At 42.0% G+C, this 17,425-nt stretch overlaps 1 protein-coding gene across 16 annotated transcripts in view; it reads right to left on the reverse strand.

Moving 5' to 3' along the window:
• Positions 1-17,425, reverse strand: part of LOC105251771 (broad-complex core protein) — a 59,124-nt gene that overhangs the window by 20,391 nt on the left and 21,308 nt on the right. For 8 of the 16 annotated variants that reach the window (XM_011258766.3, XM_011258761.3, XM_011258767.3 and 5 more), the window contains 3 exons: positions 16,647-17,241; positions 16,147-16,206; positions 5,042-6,370 (listed from right to left, as the gene is read on the reverse strand). In XM_011258766.3, coding sequence (XP_011257068.1) covers positions 5,763-6,370; positions 16,147-16,206; positions 16,647-17,241 — 1,263 coding nt within the window. In that variant the 3' untranslated portion in view covers positions 5,042-5,762. Of the gene's footprint in view, positions 1-334; positions 1,911-5,041; positions 6,371-16,146; positions 16,207-16,646; positions 17,242-17,425 lie in introns of those variants that run through there. The other 8 variants (XM_025411430.1, XM_025411431.1, XM_025411434.1 and 5 more) reach the window with 5 other exon arrangements.

The raw sequence follows: 17,425 nt of genomic DNA on the forward strand, positions 1-17,425 counted from the left end.
TATTTTTACCCTTCATTTTAAGCTATTTAGTCATCAAAAACAGAGAAGGATATTTTCACAATTTGCTTGGATGAAATCAATATTGAATAAAACTTTTGCAAAGATATATTTTTTCTTGTAAAAATTAATCAAGTTCTCGCAATATATTTATTTATTTTTTTCCAATTCAATAAAATTATAAAAATTGGAATTAAAATTAAATATGTAGAAATGCAAAATTGTTAATGTCTTGTTGAAATATTTTTCTGTTTTAAATATTACGGAACTGGTCAATGCTGCAAATGAGTACTAAAATTTGAATTAATAATGCATATATGTGCGCATATATGACTATATAAATATTTAAATTTCTAAAAATACGATCTTACTGTCAAATTATGGCAAAGAAATTTTGCATCGTAGACATGGGACACGAAGGACGTAAACGCTGCGTATTGGGAAAGAAGGGAAATTAATGAAATGGCGGGGAGAGAGGGGAAAAAAGAGTGCATTATTCTATTCTAACTTGTCTAAAGGAATATAAAGTTACGAATAAATTAGATACATTAAATAATATTTTATTATCCCGTTTTGTACCGCACCTTTTTCTTGTACCGTCACGTAGGACGATAAATAGAAACAGAAGTTGTCTGCAATTATCGCGCGTGTATCTGTGTGTGTGCGTGTGTGTGTATGTGTGTGTGGGTGTATATATAATATTGTGTGCTCTCGTCACATAAATAATATATAAAAATAACAACAAATATCGTGGCCCTTGAGCTAATCGAAACTTCGAAAGTCGAAGGTGTTATGCCTATCACATAAGTAGTCGCTCAGATTCTAGATACGCGAATCTTTTCTCTGTTCGATCTTTCGCAACACTATTTACAAAAGATGCAAATATAATATACCTTATGGGATATTTTAGTTTAGTTTTTTTTTATTCATAAAAAATATCAATGCAACTTTGCGACACATCCGAATTTCGCGCTTCATTTCAAGACGTCACTCATTCGATTCGCATTTTGTCAATCGTTGCAAACGGGACGCAATGACATCGAGAAATGATTATTTTGTCGCAAGACCCGAAAGAATAAGAAATTTTCCGGCAATTTTACGGTTCGAAACCGTAGTTAAATCCGTTTCATCGGCACGTTACCGGCTCGAGAGATTCGATTTCATTCGTGATATCTTCACGCTTACAACAAATCGTGACGTTACATTAAAAATCACATCGCGTTACATCGCCGCAGAGTCGTACGACCGGTCTTTCTCTCGACTTCTCGTCAAATATCTCGAGAATACGACGGCGAACGGAGTTATTATCCGAGCTACGTCATTTCGAATGTCCGCCAACTTCCACCGTACAATGAGAAATTGGTATTTCAATCGCCAGCGATCGCAGAATTCGGAATCACATCGGATCTCGATCCGTAACGGTAACGTAGGTCTATGCGGCGTAAACACTCGATACACTCTCGGCACCAAGAAATTCACCAAGAATTCGTCAGAGGGAGAGAGAGAGAAAGCGCGAGGAACAGAGGCAGAGTAATCTCATGCCATTCGCGGATGTTGCTGAGCCTGGTGTTGCTGTTGCTGTTGTTGTTGCTGCTGCTGTTGCTGTTGCTGCTGCTGCGCAGAGTAATTTCTCTCGATGTGCTCTCCTCTCTGATCTCTCTGCCATTCGCAAACCTGCGCTACTTCCTTTCTCTGCTGCTCGCTTTTGTTGTGATGCCGGTGGTAGATGCTCTTGTGGTTGCGCAGACTGTTTAGACTGGAGTAAACCCGCTTGCAGATGTTACAGATCGGTTCCTTGCTGGGCCTGGTGTGCACGTTCTGTATGTGCCGCTTCAACCGCGTTAGGGAGGTCAGGTTTTTGTTGCACGGCTCGCATCGAAACTCATCGCTCGCGCCGCTGCCAGCCAACAGACCTGGCGGCAGAACCAGACACACAGGGGTTACTACTTTTGTGGGCTTTTGGCGCTCGAAACGTCGGGGGCACAGGACAGGTGGACAAGTAGACATTAGACCAAAGGGGGAGGGGAGGGGAGGGGAGGGGGGACGGAAAAGAGGGAGGGGCGGGGGAAGCGGTTCTGATAGACAGAGAGAAAGAGAGTGAGAGGACGTCATCCCCGTGCTTCTCTACGCTTCGTCATTTTATTTTTTTTTTTTTTTCCGTTTTTTTCTAGCCGCGATCTCGTCGGACTCGCAATCGTACACCATCATTCCACACTCCTACACCCCCACCGTCGATAAATCGGCACCACCACAGTCGTCGCAGCTGAGAAAATATCGTGCGCCCGTGTGTGCTCTTTCTCTCTTTTTCTTTTCGCCTCTACTTGCCGCTTAGTACTTTTTTTTTTTTTTTATTTTGCGCCTTATTAATCGAGCATACATCGTACCACCGTCACCCGACAAGCCGTGCCCAAATTTATGTTTACGTATGTGTGTGTGTTATTTCTTAAAACCACCGAAGAGTTATATAGGGGTGCCGCTGCTTGCGTCTGATTGCGTGATGTAATGACGATTATTACGAGGAAAATGTCTCCTAACGCATCACGGACGTAACCATTGTCACCGTATCTCTCGTTTTCTTTTTTCTTTTTCGACCGTGAAATTTTCAAGATTTATCCGATTTCTCCGGATCGTTGTCGTAATCATCATCGTGATCGTCGATCCTTTCGTCGTAATCGTTACCGCCAAAGTTCTCGTCGTAGTCAATCTCGTCGTCGATGTCAATGTCAACGTTATTACCTCAATCTTTCTCTCTTTTTCTCGTATTACTTTGTCGTCATTGCAATTGTTCATCGTACTTATCTTTATCCACTTTTATTTTTCTCGATCGTTATTTCGGTTCATTTTTGAACAAGCCATGTCAATCTTGCTGCGGTATGCATACTTTAATGTCCTATATTGTCAGGCTCTGTATCTCCTCAATCTTTAATTTCATTATCGCCATCATTGAACATAATAACGTTTCATCCCGCAATTAATCCGATTATCATTTACAATGCCGTGTAATAATGTATCTGTAATCGCTATTATAGTGAATATCGTCACCGTGTGTCCTTGTCTTTACGTCAATGTTCTCGAGTATTGCCATTATTGCGTCTGTTATTCGCGTTTCGATTATCATTGTCGTTTCTCTTTATTGTTGCATACTCGACATTGTTTTAATTTCTTCTTTCTCGCGACCGATTTCATTAAACTTGTATGGAAAATTTTACGATAGATTTTTTTCTCAAAAAACGTTATGCAAGATACGTTCTTCTCTACAGGTTATTATACTAATATTTTTTTCTATAGCAATATATTAATAAAAAAAGAAATAATTCCTGTGTTCGTTTATGTAGAAGCAACATCAAAAACTTCAATTATATAAAAAGTGCTGATTCATGACATAAGAAGTGCTGATAATTTCATATACAGTCAATATTGCGTAATTTCAGCGACATTGTCAGAGAGATGTAGAACGATGTAGAATGTCAACCGTATTATGTAAGACCTCTTTTTATGCGCGCTCCTCCTGTGTTATCTAATATTGCAATAATTTTCGATTACTCATTCTCTAAAGAATGATCATTAATTACTCTTAATATAAAATAATTAAATTTAAATTCTCGATACACGTGCCGTCAAAGTGTAATATCGATCGAATACGATGACAATGGTAATAATTTCAGTCTCGGAAAGTTCTTTCAATTCCGAGATCGTGCAACATTTCTCTCTCTCTCTCTCTCTCTCTCTCTCTCTCTCTCTCCTTCTTTTTCTTTCCGTCTCTTTCTCTCTCTCTCTCTCTTAAAACAGGTCGCATGATGCTTACTTTTTTCGGACGCAATTAGGATAACACAGTGCAAGCAGTTCCAAGGTTTCACAGCGAACAATCGTGAGCGATGAAGTTAGTGTTTCATGACTACCAGATATATCCATGTCGATATGCATATTATTTACAGCAAAATAGAGCGTAGTCTTATATATTTTATATATATATATATATATGTACATGTATATACGCGCACGTGAATATGCGCAAGAATGTAGAGATATGTGCGAGCTGTGTACACAAATGCGATATCTGTTTCTAATGAGGTGATGCGATGAAGCGTAATGTTCTCTATATTTCATGATTGATGGTATTTTCGCGTAGCCTTGAAGGCGAAAGAGTCGCCAACAGAAGTTCTTTCTTCTCGCGCGATATTTAGGCCGTGAGATAGCGCTCGCTCATTAGAAACAACATTTCACTTTTTTTAATCAAACATCTCCCTTCATTCCTCGCCGTTTAGTCGGCGACTTGTATACCGCGTGCTTTTTTTTTCTGTATACGCCACGTTATAACAGTGGGCAATACGCGCAGTGTCTCGAGTTTTTTTAATTTTTTTTTTTCTTAAAACGCTTTACGCAATTACAATCTCACGAATGCACAGGAACAATGGCATTTGTCTATGTCGAAACGAGTGCAATACGCGCTTGCGTAACGCGAGTCTTCGCGAAACGTAATATTATGTAATCTTGTAATCTGTAGAATTAATATCGTATTGTGACTGATAAAATGCCACGAGCTGCAATGTTAAATAACATCTGATTAGCGACTACTAATTCGGCGTGTCAAATGTGTCAAATGATCCGCAATTTTTAATGAAGACTTTAATCTCACTTCGATATCGAAGAATATTTCCAAGTAAAATTAAACTTCTTTTTTCTTTCAATCATGCTATAACAAAAATCATAATAACAAAATTTCCGTATTTCTTTAAACGTATGTCAACTAGTGAAATATTTTTGTCTCGAATATTTCTAAGTAAAAGTAAAATTTTCTTTTTTCAATCATGCTATAGTAAAAATTATATAATAACAAAAATTCCGTATTTCTTTAAACATATGTCAACTAGTGAAATATTTTTGTCTCGAATATTTCTAAGTAAAAGTAAAATTCTCCTTTTTCAATCATGCTACAGCAAAAATCATAACAAAAATTCCGTATTTCACTAAACATACGTCAACTAGTAAAATATTTTTGTTTTGAATATTTCTAAGTAAAATTCTCTTTTTTTATCGTGTTATAACAAAAAATTATTTTTGTCTCGAATACGAATTCAATAATGCGACATAACAAAATGGATAAAAATCCAAATAAAGAGCTTGGCGTAATTTGGATCAGATCAAATTTTGCTGTTATGAACGCAAAATATATCTGATGTATCTGATTATTTTTATTGCCATGAATAAGCATAAGAGATTGTATTTGCATGTTATATTGAAATTTGAGTTCTACAAAATTACACGCGTGCTTTTTTTCAAGTCCCGTCTAAAAAAAAATACATTCTGTAGAATCTCGACAGCTATGCTATAAATATATGGTGCTTTATATCGTATTCACGAAATGACTGACGACTTATTATAAATGTCGAGGAATTAACACCGATGATTTCTTTGGTCTCGAGTGAGGTAATCTCTCGCCAGAGGGGAAATGAACGACTAGTAATAAATCTCGCTGCACAATACTGTTGAGATATAATTACAATACATGAGCGGTATAGAGAGAATGTAAATTATAACACACTAATTAGTAGAACACATTTATACGACGCGGTTGCATACGTCCGACAAGCCGGGGACTGTAAAATCACCCTCCCTTCCCTCCGATAGTCGCATACATTCTGCGTCATATTATAAGTTTAGTCTGTCTTATGTTTGTCTTGTGTGATATGCATACGGAGACTCATTCTAGATCGGTAGCACCGTTCAGTACATTGAACGCACAACTTCGCATTGAGCCTTGGTATTTACGGTTTTCGAGCGTGATACTGGCTCTTGTGGCTAACCAGGCTGTTTCTCGATTTATAACATCTGCCGCACTGATCGCAGGCTAGAGACTGCGGCACGTAAAAGTGCGTGTCTGCCAAGTGCCTTTGCAGAGACCACGCGCGAGAAAAGGTCTTTTGGCACAAGTTGCAGTAGGTGCGGTTCGAGTGTTTAGTCTCTTCCTTGTACACGCGCGACGTGTCCTGATGCTTGATTGGCGAGAAACCGTTTCGCGGTCGTAGCCATCGTAATTCCGTGCCATAATTGGAGGATCTTCCGGACGACTGCTGTTGTTGCTTCTCTCGACGACAGTCGCGATCTCGATCCGTATGAGTCTCGATCTTGCGATTCGACATGAGGCAAGACTCGAATTCGTCCATCTTGGGCGAGACGGGTTCCGATTTCACGACCTCCATCTGATCTTTAATGTTGTCTAAGAGATCAATTATCGGCAGCTCTTGCTGCTGATGCGCCTTCTCGTCGCAGCGATCTGCGTTCGTATCGCTTTGGTTCGATCGCTGTATTTGCCGTTGGTACTCGATGTTGATAGCGGACTGCCAACCCCCGTCCTCCTCGGCGACCTCCCGGTCTGCAACCAAAGAGGAGGGGGCTGAGTCCAACCGGATTCACGCGACATCATTTAGAGCACCATAACGAGTAACTTTTGGTAACAAAAACGAACATTTATTCTTTCTCTCTCTCCCTCTCGTTTTCTCTTTCTCACACGCATACACACTCTATGTCTCTCTGTCTACTATATACGTATGGCGTTTGGAGTTAATTTTCGATTCTAAAATGGACATTTTCATTAAAATGGGCCATGTATTTTTATTGTAAAGTCTCGAAGAACAGACGAGAGCGACGTTTTCATAAACGATAATTGCGAGACGAGAGTCGGTAAATCTAGACCACGAACGATTTGAGAAAGACTCGTTTTATTCCCGAAAAATCATTAAAGACGTAGTCTATTTACGTAATATCATTTATGTATGACACGAAAGATTATATAATATCATTGTGATTTCATACTTACAATGTTGAGTGAGAAAGAAAAATTTATCAAGATTGCTATATTAAAATCTACAACTTTGTCCTCGACGACAGGTTAAATTGGAATGCTAGACGAATAAAATGCGTTGGCTGAATAGTAATTGCGACAAGTCAATTCAATCCGATATCGATACAATAATAATACAGATTAATATACGTTGAATTGATTTGCGTGCCGGCTTTTGTTCGCCGTTTTCTTCAACATCCGTATATATTTATCATATTTTTTGTCATAAATAGCTCTCAACGGAATATTAACATGGCAATTTGGATACAATTATTCCCCCTGCTACACGCGTTACTGGTAAAAATCCGGGAAAGAGACGTTTAAGCTCGAGATTGGATGATGGTTGCGACCCGGCTTTTCAAGTCTATCGAGAATCTATCGGTGCATCGGGACAAACCTGACACTATGTAAGTAATACATCCATCGAACGACGGGACGCCAACGATCGTCGTCAACAGGAGAGCGCGGCGGTATTCACGACGCTTCTTTGTGGGATTTTACCCAGCCGGTTACCCGTGGCAACGCTACCCCACGTCGGTTCTCCGCTTCGTCCTCCCTCTTCGTGTTTCGTGCCCCTCATAATCCTGCCGTGCGCGCGCGCCTCCCGGACCCCCGCATTCTCCCCAAAGCGTTCCCCCTCGCGATACAACCGAGAAGAAGATATATACGTAGGATGTGTATTATTCTTAATAACCCCTGTATGCCGTTATGCTGTATTATGACTGATGTTGACTCTAAGCGCGCAGAGAGAGCCGGCTACGATCGATAGGTCGTTCCGCTTCAGGTAAAAAGCGAATCGGGACGGAAAATTTGACGTTTGAGAATTTTAAATCAACTACGCCACGAATATCGAATATCTTAGCTAGTTTTTCTTTTTTTAATCTAATCTAACCGTGTATGTAGTTTGTAGTTGCCCCGAGTACGATCGGAGTAGTGGTAATCGGTGGAGTTTATAAATTAGTTATCATTTCGAACCATTTCCTCGTTTTTGCAAACTTATAATCGTAATGGAATTATCACGTCGTCTTTTTTCCTCAAACGTAGCCGTACAATATTTTTTTCTCTTTGCGTCTGGTTGCAGATTATAATTTTAAAATACAGCTATATATTTCAAAATAGTAGGATTGCACGAAATATCGAGACTAGTTTCGATCGTCTCGTCTTGAAATTCGAGACAAGATCAAGACAAGATTTTTACATATAATTAATTATAAAGATTGAGCTTGTGAAGATTACTGATTTAAACAAAATAAAATATGTGTATATTTGCAACTATAGTTCATAAAGACAATATATATATTATAGCATTTTGAAAAGTAAATGAATGACATAAATAGATAATAATTATTTGAAATCACATAAATAAAAATCATTAATAAAGCCGAAATAAGAGGATATCTTTGCTATAAAGATTCATTCAAGTTCCAGACAAGAGATTTAAATTTTCGCAAATTTCAATTATCAATACAATATTTTTACGAATATCGTCGAGCCTCGTGCAACCCTACGAGATGGATAGCTCGTATGAAACGCGCGTGTAGGAAAATATGACGAAACGAGAAATAACCCGTTCTTGTACTCGTCGCAATATTCGTACCCCTAGCGACGAGGTGTTCCCGCAATAGGCAAGCATTATGCCGATAGGCATACAAGCGAATCTGTCTTTTTTCCTACGCTCGCTCGAGAAACGAGGACGTCGGGACTACGCGTATATGCAGGACGGGCGCGTTTATTCTCACTCTTCGCCCAAAAACCCGTTCGGACAAACGTAGAGAACATGTTTTACGATGCGCGAGAGATATATCTCTCACAAAGCCACTCGGAGTTTTCTCATGTAGATTGTGCATCGCTATTCTTAGCGAGGAGCATTCGTCGTCTCCTCTAACAGGCGCAAACACAAGCGATATAAGCCAGTTGCGCTCTTCTTTCCGCCCTCGCGTTAATCTACATAGATTATTCGACGGGCGAATTCGACTCTGAGAAATGTATCGAAGCGATTTAAAGTTTTCCTCGATTATGTAAACGTCTCGTTAGATCCCATCATTTTGGCAGTAAAGTGCGCGCGATCGTGCAAAGCGGGGTCAATCGGGGTGGTCGCGATACCGGAATATTTTTTAACGATAAACGCAATAATATGCGTTTAAGAAATCATTAATATAAGATGGTATAATATTCACTTTAATAAACATTCGACGAAAGATGAGAATTACAACCGTTTATTATTATCGTACGATAATGTCTTATCGTCAAATGACGCTACATCGCGTTCTTTATATTTTTTCGATTCATCTTCAGCTCGATTAATCGCTTCATTTTCGACTACGTGGGCGATACTAGCGACGATTCTTGACCAAGGTCATTATAATCCGCGATGTGTACAAATTTCAAGATTGCACCGCGCTTATATGTATCTCCTCAATATGTGTGTATACCCTCTCAAAAATTCCAGATAAAGGAACACGTATCCGAATAGATAATCGCCGATAACATCAAGGAAAATCTGAATAATAATCTATATAGTAGTGCCCGTAATCGCGCGTTGCAATCGTCGTTTCTTTACGATCACAAAACATTATCCCATCGACTAATAGCGTGACAATTCATCGCTCTTTCGTATCGCGATTATTATGATCGATACGTCTTCCTAATCGACATATTCATGAGGAAAAGGGAAATGCTCGTTTGACAGATTTGTTGGAAAGATCACGAACGGCATACAAGAGCGAAAGTGCAATCGTCGTGGCCTCTGCACCTTCCCCACCCCTTTCTTTGTCCGCCCTGCCTCCCCCGTTTCCCACCACTCGCCTCGCCATTTCTCTAACTGTTCGTCTCCCGAATCCCGCTTGTCTCTCTCTCCCCTCGCTCTCTGCCTCGTCCTCCGCCCCCGCATTTGACACACACACACACACAGACACACACACCGATATCCGTACACGTACCGTTGCGCAGCTTTCGAGGTCACCTCAAGTTCATCATCGATAATAGCGCAGGCGAAAACAAGTAGCTAGACCTGGGCGTCTACCCGATAAGTACGTACTACAGATAAAAAATTCCGTCAGATTTGGTTCGGAGCGAACTTTCGTTTGGCCTTGGCGGGCGCCGCATGTCCATCCGAGAATACGTACCGTTAATACGGACAGGGGTTCCCTAACTTGGGTCTGCGCGTAATCGCGTGGATTCGGAAATTCGCGAAGAAATGATTCGATTCGATTCGACGAGGGATGATTTCTCCCCTTGAAGGAAAGGCACGATTCTCTCCGGACAATTTAAATAGAGATTCGCACAATTTTAAAGATTTAAACAACCTTGGCGGGTAAATCCATCAGGATTTAGAAGAACATTTCAAACTCCGAGTATTGGATATAAATGTTCCAAGAGACTTAATACACACGGGTGACAGTTCAATTATCCGATAACCGAGCGAAATCATGCACGATTGAGCGAGTGAAAATTGAATTTAACGTGTAAAATTTATTCGAGCAGCGATGCCAATTTCAAGTATTAAGTCGACGATATCGAAACAGCATTAATTTCGCATAATCACGAGCTACGACACGATGGCTTATAAATCATTTGGACCACGTTGTATCGAACATTTGCGATCAATCTTGATGTATATCGTACCTAAGAAACGTCCTTATCATACGTTTCGATATATCGCGTTAAAAAGAATCATCCGACCGTTTTTTCCCACACGTGACACACACGTTACGCGTAGCAGGATGAATGAACGGCGGGGATTTATGGGCGGGTGCAAAAAAATGAGAGTCACTGCATCAACACAATCGTAGCTACCGAGGCAGCAACGAAACGATGGAGAATGGCGGGATGGTAAAGGGGGAAAGATAGTATAAAGAGGGGCGAGGGGCTCTCTATAAAGAGAGAGAGAGAGAGAGAGAGAGAGAGAGAGAAAGAGAGAGAGAGAGAAAGAGAGAGAAGAGGTGCTCCTGGTATCGAGTAAACATGAAACTACACGAGTGAAATTCACATCATTTCGCCACAGAAACTTACAAAATTTTGCCATTTATTCGCAGTATCGATAGATGGCGACGTATCCGGATTTACGTTGCTCTTTGTAGACTTTTGTTACGCAACTAACATTTTTCGGAATTTTGGCAGCGCGAGTTTAAAAGGCGATCCATACGTACGAGCGGTCGCGATCAAAGAGGAAGAAAAAAAAAGAGGAAAATTGGATTGACGTTTATATACGATATATATTTAGAATTTGGCGAAACACTTGCGTCCGAGCCGCAAATTTCTAGAGTAGTTTAGAATCTATTAGAGACAAGCTTGAAACTAGCAATTGACTGTTGAACGTTTTGCCGGATGGATTTTAAGAAACGAAATTTTTCATGCGTCTTGTAAAATCGATACAAAGCAATCTCCTCTGCTCTCTTAATTCTACGAATTAAAGACGAAACTCGAGGAATAAAGCATCGTCCTCGGAAGAAACGGGTGGTTCACCTTGTGGATCGATACACGCCTATTCATTATACATCGCTTAGAGCTGACATTCCGAAAAAGACGAATCGCGCGGAGCACCTCGCTTCGGCTTCTCCTCAGTTGACAAGAAGCATCAACTATTTGCAAAAAAAAAAAAAGATGCGTAAAAAATACTCTCCCTCCCGCCCTCTCTTTACATAGTGCTAAAAAGCGATAGAACAAATATTTGGTTAGCACCGATGCATCGAGACTTTGCCACGCCTCCTGATACACAAGCGCAGAAGGAAGATAAACCGCGCTCGAATTCAACCTCGCAATCGATATTTTTATGCCGCGACGGATTACCACCTATCTGCCTCTCTACGAAAGTGTTGCAGAGCGCAGCCGAAAAAGAAAACGAGGAAAAAAAATGAAGGAAAATAATCGGAGCGCCCACCCCGCCCTCTCCGATACGCGCGACGCTTTAAGCGCATCTTGGAGGAATAAATCGAGCGGACGAGAATACGCGGTCAAGAAGGAGAAAATCAGGCGAAAGAATATACGCGGATTTGACGCTCGTCCCCCGCTACCCCCCCCCCCTCCCTCGCCACCCGACTTTTATAGCTGGCTTTTTCGTCGTGTTCCTTGAACGGTGCTATTTTGGAAGTTAATATATTTTACTTTTTACTCTCTAAACACATGCGAATTCATGCTGAACTCGAGGCTCTCGCGCATAAACCACATCGCCGCTTAGCATCTCAAAATATCGTCTCTCGCGGAACAGAATTTTTCTCGAGAGGCTTAGGTGTACGCGAAAGCGAGTTGAAAAATAATATGAGAAAACGTTCTGCCAATACCCCGTGATTTGCTTGGGAGAGTTAATCGATACGTTGAGAATTAATGATATATAATTTTAAAAAATATCGATTCAACGCACAAGTCAATAATTATTACTAGTTTTGCACAAAACAAAGAGATCCTCGATAAGACTCGGAACCGATCGTGAGATTACACGGAAAATTGTATCGGAAATACTTACGCGACGAAGCATGAGATTAATTAATGAAAGGTAGTTAGCCTTACTTCCTTCCTAAAAAATATTGGATATAAAACTAGGAACAGTAATTTCGATTCAGCAGTGAATATTGATCGAAGGAAGAAACGAGAGAAATGCCAAAATGACGATTATCATATGTTTCTCTATTAAGACTTTATCGCGTGTAATTATCTATTTGAATAAAACCACATGTACAAATCAAGTATGTCAAAAATTAATCCGTGTAATATTCTAAGACATTTCCAGTGAAATTCCAACGCATTTTAAGAATACAATCCGCGTGTCGCGTAGCTCTTTACGTTTCTCTCTCGTCCATCGAAAGACTCGTTAATATTCCCGCGATTTCCCCACGAAAGTGTAGTGAATATTTCTAAATTTTCGTAAAAAAAATATGTGTATTCGGGACGAGATTTTTGCGGAGAGCTATTCCTCATCGATGAGTAAACGCGTTGCATAAATCGGTCTGACCAATAGCGGAGCCGAGCACCGCGTGGTATGTCGCAAGATATTCTTCGAAACTAGTCGGGGAGAGAGAGAGAGAGAGAGAGAGAAAAAGAGAAAGAGAAAAAAGGAAAAAGAATTATATCATTCTCTCGCGCGCCGAGAGAGCGATTGACGACACGGGACGACACGACTCGTCGTCGCCGTCGTCGGCGCGTATACCCGGCGAGATATAATTTAATGTATCTAATGATTCGCGGAGAGAGTGAGTGGCAGGAACGTGAATGGCATACCAAGGTCGTTGTATTTTTAGTTAGGCCAATGTTTAGTTGGCCACGTTGGTTCGTCGGAGATAGAGGGACCTTGAATTTCGCGGATAACATCTGCAGCCTTATCGACGCGGTCCCCGAATTCTCGTCCCCTCCCTCCTCCCCTCCCGTTCCACTTTGCCCATCGCCTCCACCCCTTCCCCCCCCCCGACGATTGTGTGCGTGTATCGCCGCGAGAGATAAACTTTTTCAGTACTAACCTAGTATAAACCAGCCGTTCAAATATTAATCGACAATGCGAAGCCGCACCTGAATTTACACAACCGGTTGATTGTGTCGCGCATTTGTCAAACTTTTCTCACCCAAGGATACCTAGCGAAAAGAAAGAAAGAAAAAAAAAAATATATATATATATATATATATATATATGCGCGCACGAGATGCGAAAAATGCGTCAACTTGTTCACGGTCCTCGTCGCGGCCGATGATGACGTCGACTCGTTCTTGCCGCGCCAGGTCAGGCGCGAAAGCGCGCACACGATCGGTCCGAATTTTTTTCCAATCTCCCCTCTCTCTCTTCCTCCCGCACACGTACACGTATACACGCACGCACGCGCGCGCGCGCGCAAACGTCGCCAAAATCCGCTTGTGGAAGGTCACGCACGCTCAAGTACGCCATACTTCGTTCTCGTAATTATTCGTCATTATCTTTAGCGCGGAGAGGACGATATCGCACCTTGAGCCGTAACGTCGACGTAAGCAGCCAGCTTCGTCGCCGAAAGAGCCGATAACGTTGCACGATTCTCTATTACAGCTTCGTTATCGATGTGTACTCCTGCTTCTCGTATTCGTCTTTTAATCGTAGCAATTAAAAATTGCACGGCAAACACCGCGACATTTAAAATCCTACTCTTTCCTTTCGTGTTTCTTTTTTTCCGCTTTTGGTTTAATCAATCGTCAGTGAAATGACTTGATTGTTAAAATGCATCTAGTTTTTTTAATAGATATGTAGACAAGAATAGATTGACCTATCACATCCTCTTTTGCAATTATATATACATGTGTATGTCTGTACGAAGGATCCGCAGATTGCACAGAGTTGCAAGATGAAGTTTCGAGCGTCTTATCGAGTCGCGATTGCGCGTCTCCTTTCTTTTTTTCTCCATCGTACCTGCACCCGTAGCGAGACACGACGACGGCGTTATATCGGCGATATCATCGCCACGATATTGATTCTATTGCAAAACGTTAACACGAGGAAGAGGGGGATAGTACACCGATACGCAACCCAACGTTCAATCGAGCGATACAAGCACGGCAACGATCGATTATCGGGGAAATCGGCATATTTATAAGGTATACATCGAGACGACGCTCAAAGCATCGTGCGCTGATCGTTGACGCTCTCGATCGAGGGAAAAGATGCAAAGACACGCGTATACAACGTGGCCTCGTCGCCGCGTCGTCGTTAACCCCTATCTCGAGACCGGATGCAGCCCTTTCGAGCGTCCAAACTCGCGACGAATCGCGCCAAATTATTGCGCAGCGATGCCAAGCTCAATCGATTAATCGCAATTTCTTTCGCGTCGGTGTATCAATTAACAACGGTGGTTCTCGATGTTCGAGCGAATGTATCTGCTACGGCCGACGTGCAACTTTTTTTTTTTTTTATTTTTTTCGCGCGATAGAATCGTCATAAAAAAAAGCGTCTCGCTCTGCCCATGTAACTTTGCTTCGTTCAACGGTCCCGATTACATTTTGCGGATGTATAAAGTGGCTCGCAAGAAAATTGCTTGAAACGAATTATTCGATTCTTGCACGTACAAGGTGCGTGACTTTTTTTTTGAATATGTCGTCAAGTTTTAAACTAAAATTGCTTTCCAAAGTAAATTTTCTTTTTTGATAAAGTGTCTCTTTCTTGAAAATACATTTTATTAAAATATATATTTGTATATCATATATCCCAAAGTATGCAAGTTTTCTGGGAAATAAAATTTGCATATATTTATAAAGTACCCGCAAAGCCACAGAGTCATAAATAAAAATCAACGATGCAGTAATATATCCATGTAACAATTTTAATTCATATATTTTTGATAGAAAAGTTTTATTTGAAATTTGGCACTACATTTATGCAAATTCCTCGTGAAATCACAAATGCTCAATTTCTTGCAATTTTCTTCCGAGAAAATATTATATCCATCCATATTTTTTCCCAAGCGCAACAAAATAACAAATGAAAGATACATTGTCTCTACATTTTTCTCTGTCAAAGTGCTTTTAAAATACAGGTAAATTTAGCACACTGAATACACCCGAACGCTACATGACGTTCTTGGTGCGTAACAAATGTAATAAACTTGCGAAATGAGCCAGTGTTGTGGATTTATCTCTTACATGTGGAACGCGCATAGATAACCGTATGTAATAATTAATTCGAGGATATTTGAGCGTAACTTGATGGAGCTTGGCGCGTTAACGAGCGTGAGTTACAATCGGGCGAGCGTTACTTGCGTCGAAATTTTACAAGATACGAGCACCGGGAGTTGCGCTCCCGAGCTCGATTTTTCGTTTTGAGATCGTGGAGCCACACGCAGCTCCACGTAGTACATGATTTTTTTATGATATGCAAAATGTAGGCGAATCGTATATGGTGCCGTATAGTAATGATGATATCGATGATTTTTGGAACGCATGCCAATTAGAAGAGACTTAATAATTTTCCAAGCAGATAGTAGTGCTCTTTCACCGCAACCAGTAAACATTTTCATTCTCGTAAAAATTTGTGTGTGATTTGGTTAGTTTGATATAATTGCACAAGTCCTTAGTTATTTTTTTATTAGAGCGAGACCGCTACATCGCGTACGATCGAGGCGCGATGCCGCGATGTATCGACTGTCAGTAGAAGAATAATAAGGTAGCGCAGAGTGCCCTTAAAAAATCAAAAGAACGCACATTGACGGTCGCGTGATGAAACCAACGATGCCACAAATATATACCGGGAACGTATAGATATAGATATATATATACGTATATGTCTATTATCTCGACTTTCCAAGCAATTCTAATGATTTCGAAAGGGCAGAGAGCTAAAAAAAGAAGAGAGACGAGTTTCTTACCTTGCGAAGTACCCGCCAGGTCCGGTGTTTGCAAGCCGTGGCCCAATCCTGGAAATTTCACTATCGTCACACGTAGTAGCGGCGATGTCATCGCGCGCGGAAACTCGACAACGGCCTGTACGCAATTTCGCAATTATAAAAGGGAAAAACGCGACGATAAGCTGAGACGAGACAGAGTCGGAGTTATCGCGAGTGCAAAAATCTTGGAGACTCTAGCTGCGCGAGTTCATCAACATGCTGACAAAAGACGGGAATCGCCAACAAAGATTGAAATATCTCTTTTTCTATAATACGCAAAATAAAATTCCGCGAGAGGGAGAGAGAGAAAAAGAAGAAAGCGCGAAACGCTAAATAATAAATAAATATTTTGTCTCGGAGAGAAGAAATGTTTTCGCGCGTATCAAAGCGAACAAAGGGGCGAGAATCGTTGGCGAGAATCGTCGGCGTAAATCGACCCGTGCGTACAGGCCCGCCTCGGGATCGTCGCGTCCCCGACGTACCTGACAATGGTGTGTGATCGGTGGTGAGCGCCGCCATGCTAAAGTTGAAGCTGCCGGGGGTCGACGTGAAGAGCTTGCTCTCCGGCAGATAGTTCTGCGCCCCGGACGTGTGTTCCGGTTCCGGCTCGTGCTCGTTGCTGCTCGCGGACGCGGGCGGTCGATCCGAGGCCGCGGCCCCGGAATCGGACGAGTCCTCGTTGTTGCCGGCGTTGGCGCCGCCGTTGCCGCCGGTCAGCTCCAACGGCTCGCACTTTATATTGTCCTCGACCAGGCTGTTCTCGTCGTGCACCCCGTTGCCCTCCACCTTGGTCGACAGGTGATTGCTCTTGACCATCGAAAAGTCCGTGGGCGTGGCGTCGTTGTTGTTGAGCGGCGGCGACGGCACCCGCGGTCTCTTGGCCGTCTCATCGTGCGGATCCGGGGTGCGTCTCTCGTTGCGACGTATCTGGGCGCGACGCAGCAACTGTTGCACCGTGGTCGGCGTCGGGGTCACGGGGGTGGGCGGCGAGCCGCCACGAGGGAAGGCGATCTCCTCCGTCTTGTCGTGGAACGGCAGGTGATTGCCGCCGCCCGCCAGGGCGCGAACATGCGACAGCTGGGGACAGAGAGCGAAACGGGAACGATAGATGTTAATTATACCCAGGGGGAGGGCGGGGATGGCGCGACCGTGCAATCCGTAATTATCGAAATCCTCGTCCGGATTCGTCGTTCGATCGATCGATAAATCGTTTCGATTGGAAACGATAGTTTCGCTCGGCCATGCAAATTGAAGAGTATCG

This window comes from Camponotus floridanus, unplaced genomic scaffold, assembly GCF_003227725.1.
Source record: "Camponotus floridanus strain SB8 unplaced genomic scaffold, Cflo_v7.5 scaffold4, whole genome shotgun sequence".
Classification (NCBI taxonomy): Eukaryota; Metazoa; Arthropoda; class Insecta; order Hymenoptera; family Formicidae; genus Camponotus; species Camponotus floridanus.